Raw genomic sequence first — 6,000 nt, 5'->3', positions numbered from 1 at the left:
CTCTGACATAATGTAGTCAAAATTGCACAGAACACTGGTCTGGCTATGATTGACATTTAGAAAATACTGAGGAATATTGCACAGGTGCTGTTCATGGTCAAATACAGCGGTAAAGCCTGTAGGATTGTGCAGAATCTGCTTTTATGTACAAGCATGCACTGTTTCCAATTTTTGTCCTATCTCTGTAAAAATGGTTTTGTATGTGTGGATCAAAGAACAAATTGTCATTGATTGTTACCCTAAGCCTTTCAATTCTCTTTGGTAGTTTCATTGTGGGAAATAGTCCAAAGCTGGGCATCAACAATTCTAGGAGATCTTAATCAGCACTACCAAATAGAAAATAGCTGCAGATAATGAGAGTATAACATTGCTATTACTCTCCCACACTAATGACCTTTTTTAATTTTTTTTCTGCTGTCATTTCGAAACCTATCAGTACTACTAGCTTGTGTTTCTCCAAATCTACTGTTGAAGCAAAGAAGTGAAAAAAAGTATGTTCAGCCTAATATACACTAAACAATTTTTGTGTATATTGCAACACTTCCCCTTTCCTAGTTCTATTGTAACACAGCATTAAATCATTCCCATTAGAGGTATCTCTTCAATTTCAGTGATTTTCAACAGATGTTCACATAAATATAAATAATTGCTGATATTGCATTTACCCTATCACTTTTCTTATTTGGGATTAGAAGTTTGTCCATTTTATTTCTTGTCTTAATATGTTTTGATGAGAGATACTCCAACGGTGTTCATTCAGATCCACAGATTTATCCAAGCTGTAGTATTTTACTTTGCTAGTATCCTTTTCAAGGGTAACTATATTTGCCCAACAGTTCTATCTTTTGTATTATATAGTACAAAATCATTCTGTTCTCTGGTGTAAAATAATAACACTCAAGTATTTTAAAACATTGTTTTTAATTTATGTTACAAATTGGCAGTGTTTTCAGACAATATACATTACAAAGTAAGGAGTCTTAAACATTATACTATCATTTACACACATACAGAAACTTACTGATCTTCACATCACATAACACCCAATTTCACTCTTTGGAAATAAAAAAAGGAGTGTAAATGTTTAAAATTATTTCTCAATAAAACATTCTTGGCAGTTATTACATCTTACATCATCCGCTTCTAATACTAGTAATATTACACCACATTACTTACACATGGTTGTGAAAGCATTTATAATTTTAATGCAAAAGAGCTGTAAAAATAAAGTTACAAATATACACTGATTGTCAGTATAATACATTTAAACACTTATCAGTGGTTGGTTACAGTGATGATCCATCAAGAGAAGCATGTATACTTAAAAAAATGTTTATATATGGGTTAAGAAAAACTGAAATGCAAATGAACAAAAACTTTTGTATGACTTTTCCACTGACACTTGCACATGAAATACAGAACACTGTTACAGAATTTCTGAAAATGAAAAAAATAATTATTGGCAGTAAGATATTCCATTGAAAAAAAGAAATAAAAGAAGGCAGATCATTTGTAGAATTATTTAAATTACACCATCAACATCATAACAAACAATAAATGCATCATTTGTTCAACTTTCATTGACAATAACAGATGAGTTGACTAGAGCATCTTTTATTGACACAGTATCAAGGCAGAACCTGATGCATATTTACCTCAGCAAATTTGTATAATATATGATACTATGGCAGTTTAGTGTAACACCCAGCTTTCGCAAATTTAATTCTGTTTAGGAAAAAGGTTTTAATTTACAACACAAGAAACTTCAACTAACATAAATATATAACTTAATAACACATTTCATTATGAGTTAAATTACACTGAGTCTGAAGTGCCAGTCCTCTTTTCTTGAGGAAGGTGATGGGAGTGAGATGGGAGAAAAGGACATATATACTACAGTAAAGTGATATAGCACCAATAATTTTTTTCCACCAACACATATAAACACGATGCAGTGAGAGACATCTTATAAGAAGCACAGAAAAGTTCTTTCTTTGAATGCTTCACTATGTATTTAATACAGTTTGTTACACCTCTTAACAGCCTATGTGGTGGACATATTCCAAGGAAAGGCTTTACTTTGATAGCAGTATGGAAGTATAACACATCACTACATTAAGGAACACATCACAACTTTCAGCAGAATTCTTTTCTGTAGATGAACACATGATATCCCATGAAACCCCTTGAAGGAGCCATGGAAACAGAGAAGTGAGAACAACACAATGAGTGCAAACTGTTTACACATGCTGCTCTACGTATTCTTGATGCAGACCTGGCACCGACTCACTCTTGTCCTCAAGGTGCCTGCCTTGAGAGTCTGGCTCTGGGGCACGCGGAACTGGTTGGCATCTTCAATTGTCGCCAACCAGAAGCTGAATTTGTTGGCAAAGTAGTGGCAGGTGCCCCTAGCTCCATTACATTCAATGAAGGGTGTTGCACGGAAATCTTCCAAGCATGAACCTGGACTTGCTAACGATTGTCCACCGCCTTCAGCCCCAGCTGCAGTGTGCTGTCAATGTGGTTTGAGATTAGTACCATGGTTATTTTTATGGTATCCTTAAGCAAGATTTAAGTAATAAATTCTTATTGCTTTAACAAAAAGTAAACAGATCTTAGAAAATCCTATAAATGAAAAACACACATGTCTTTTATTAGACTGCAATGATCTGCCAGTCTGGTAAGTGCTTACTTATCACATTACTAACAAACTGGTACAACTAAAAATCATGGATTCCATGAAATTCTGTGGTAAAGCTTCATTTGAATTCTTTAAAGCATGATCTAGTTACCAAAGTTTTCATGTCGGGTGCTCTTTCTTCATAACACACCATCTTCAGATTTACTTCTCATGCAAATTTCATGTCACATACATTTGAAGCTCACCCCTTTGTGATGTAAAAGGCAAGGAGTACTCTCTAAAAATGTCAAAGTTATTTCTTCCCACATACAAGGAAACTTTTACTACGTATTACCTCACATCTTTTCATTAAATGCCACAGGATGTTCAACCAATGTCCTAAACTTTGTTGAATATGCCTGTGTAAACATAACACTGCTAAATGTCTGCTTACCTTATTAAAAACTTATATTACAGCTAAACCACAGTAAATACATAATATTATGACAAGGTTTGATTTGTAAGCTCATTATATATCCACATGCTGTAATTTATCCACGATTTTCCTCATATTTTCACACAACATACACTGAAAATGTGTTCTTAAATGACATCTCCTTATTATGAATCAAAGTATAGCTTTTTGTTAAATGATCTGTTTCTGATAGATTCAGTACCTTTCAAACATAAACATATGAACTGAGCAAGCCCATTACCAGCACTATTACCTTGGCTGGAAATCATGTGATCAGTTGAATGTTGAGAGGAAATGGGCTGAGAGAAATAATTGTGATTTTTTTTTTTTTAAGATGAATCCACTGTATCCATTGAACAAGTCTTCTACTATGAGTACTCTCACACTAAAATTAACATCATTATTGTGCTTCATGCCTTCTAATTCTCCAAGTGGGTTTCAATGTCTTTCAATTAGAAATAATCAAGTGCAGATTAATTTTTAATTTTTTTGTATTCAAGGGCAGCTGACAATATACTTACCAAACCTCAGTCTTATCAGTGCTTTCTCAGAATACAAAACATCCAAAAAGAGTTCATAATTATAACTTACATATTCTGTCAGGCTATTACTATAACTGTGACCAAAATTAGCATAGTATATGGCTCTTTACACATCTGATATTATATCTTTGTCTGATGAACAGCTATCACCCAAAATAATGCATTTGAGCTCAACTGTCAAGAAATCTTTAGTCCAGTCACTTATCGAGCAAAATATCTCATAGTAATGTTTCATTATTTATTGTACCTATCAAGGTATTCCACAGCAATGTATTTGACCTCACTGGAAAACAACAAAATATTGACGCAAACCATTTGTGATAGCATCAAAGAATAAAACTGTTCAAACTTTTGCAGCCTCCTCTTGTACCTTAGTGGTCATCTTGACAGCTTTGGCCGATGATTGTTAAGTTTTTTTTATGGCATTTTTCCATCATGTGTGACTACCTTTGTCAAAGATTCATGCTCCATTGCTGGAAGTGAATGTTTAACAAATAATCTGTTCAGTTTTTGTGTAATTGTTGTCAGTTCTTGAACTCAATATTACAATATAGTGTGGCTGAGATATACCGGTTCTTACTGTATCATAATGCCATTTGTCTAGTAAAGCAGTTTTATTTTGTCTCCATTCTTTATTATTCTAAGTTTTGAGGATGTTACCAAAGGTTATATTTGTTTTGTCACCTCCTCTCTTGTCTAACAAAATACCCCCACCCATCCACCCACCCACCAACTCCACTAACCTACCTCCTCCCACAGTAGCGGATATCTGCGTAGACTAAAAGACATCAAAATCTTGCACGATTATCCAAGCTGTGCCACCAATCAGTCATCTGCCTATCCTCATTTCTGTTTGTTTTTCCATCATGAATTTTCTATTTTTGTAATGTATCTGGCTTCTGTGTTAGTATAAAAATCCATATGCTCATCAACCACTCCACTACCTAATAAGGTATATTGGACTGTGTTAACCTTACCTTCTTTAAATTCATAACAAATTAACAAATTTATTCCCTTCATTTATAATAACAGCAATATTTCTAATTTTTATAATCAGCAACATGTTTTAAGCAAATAAAAGGTGCTTGTGAGGTACAGTGTCCATTCCTGTTGAGTAAACCCTTAAATAAGAGTATTACTTTTACAGATGAATTCAGAATGTACTGTTGCTGGGAAAACAACATATTGACTGTAGAATTGTGCTCTTAAAGACAAATCTCTAGACCAGAATATATCTGGCCAGGAAATTTTCTCTCTCTCTCTTTGGGTTTTTCTACCTTTCCTTTCCTTTCCTCTGTCTACTATGATACACATTTTAATTTTTTTGTATTTTATTTGGGTCTCTGCTCAGTCACTTGATATTTAACGAGCTACACATCATTTTCTGATTATAATAACTTAAAAACTGCCGACAACACTTACCATGACAAAACTGTATCCTATCCAGAGCCCAGACCAACCAAATGGACATTCTGGTACTGTGTCAGATTGACTGTGGACAGCTATTATATTTGCTGGAGCTTCACAGACAACACACCTGTATGGACAAGAAATGATAATAAACAGCAATAAAAACAAAATAATAGGTATTTTAAGTGTTTACTACCTTATAAAAATATTTGTGCAATTCTTATTTGCTATTTCTATTGTGGATAGGAGTAACTTACATAGAAGTCCCAAATTCTTACTGACCTTGAAATGAACTGCCGAATAGCACTCTCTTCTACAGGCATCATTGGTATGGCCTCATTTGTAGATAGCCAGTAAGACTTATCATTCCGACTGGCATAGTTACACACATCATTAAAATCACAGAACAAAAATGGCATTGTGCTGAATTTCTTCACACAGGATCCAGCAAAACCTTTTGAAGGAAAAAAGTTACATTAAATGAAATTTTTAGGAATCTGAAAATATTTGTGGCAATGCTAATCTCATTTCAAACTGCAATTTATGGAATACAAATGATTCACAAATAAGTTGATTTATGGGTTTTTGGCCATGATGGTTTTGTGAAATCCATTAAATTTAAGGCAAGCAGCCAAGGAAATTCCAGAAGAGATGGAATTTGCATGGCTGCATGCACAAAATATAATTCATACACCTTGAAAACCTGAAAATTCACTTGGTATTGTAGATTAGAATATTTTCCTTATTTTGAAGGCACGTTTTCTGTTTAGGGTAGGATGGAAAACAACAGCACAAGATGCTTATTCTCTTCATGGGTATGCTGCCTGATATGATTGTCTTCACTACACAATATTTCGGCGATCCATCTGGCCGCCATCTTCAGGTGCGATTGCTGAGTACACGATCATGCAAGAACTGAATGAACATCAGAAACAGTGGCTCCTTTATACCCT

The 6,000-nt window shown here is 34.2% G+C and overlaps 1 protein-coding gene across 1 annotated transcript in view; it reads right to left on the bottom strand.

Moving 5' to 3' along the window:
- Positions 1–902: 902 nt before the first annotated feature.
- The window catches only part of LOC126272031 (collagen alpha-2(IV) chain), a 233,649-nt gene continuing 228,551 nt past the window's right edge, over positions 903–6,000 (bottom strand). Inside the window, exons 29-31 of the mRNA XM_049974536.1 lie at positions 5,330–5,501; positions 5,060–5,174; positions 903–2,512 (exon numbers count right to left, since the gene is read on the bottom strand). Of these exons, the coding sequence (XP_049830493.1) occupies positions 2,255–2,512; positions 5,060–5,174; positions 5,330–5,501 (545 nt within the window). The 3' untranslated portion in view covers positions 903–2,254. The remainder of the gene's footprint in view (positions 2,513–5,059; positions 5,175–5,329; positions 5,502–6,000) is intronic.

Source organism: Schistocerca gregaria, chromosome 5 (assembly GCF_023897955.1).
Source record: "Schistocerca gregaria isolate iqSchGreg1 chromosome 5, iqSchGreg1.2, whole genome shotgun sequence".
Lineage (NCBI taxonomy): Eukaryota > Metazoa > Arthropoda > Insecta > Orthoptera > Acrididae > Schistocerca > Schistocerca gregaria.
This window is presented reverse-complemented; position numbering and strand designations above follow the sequence as displayed.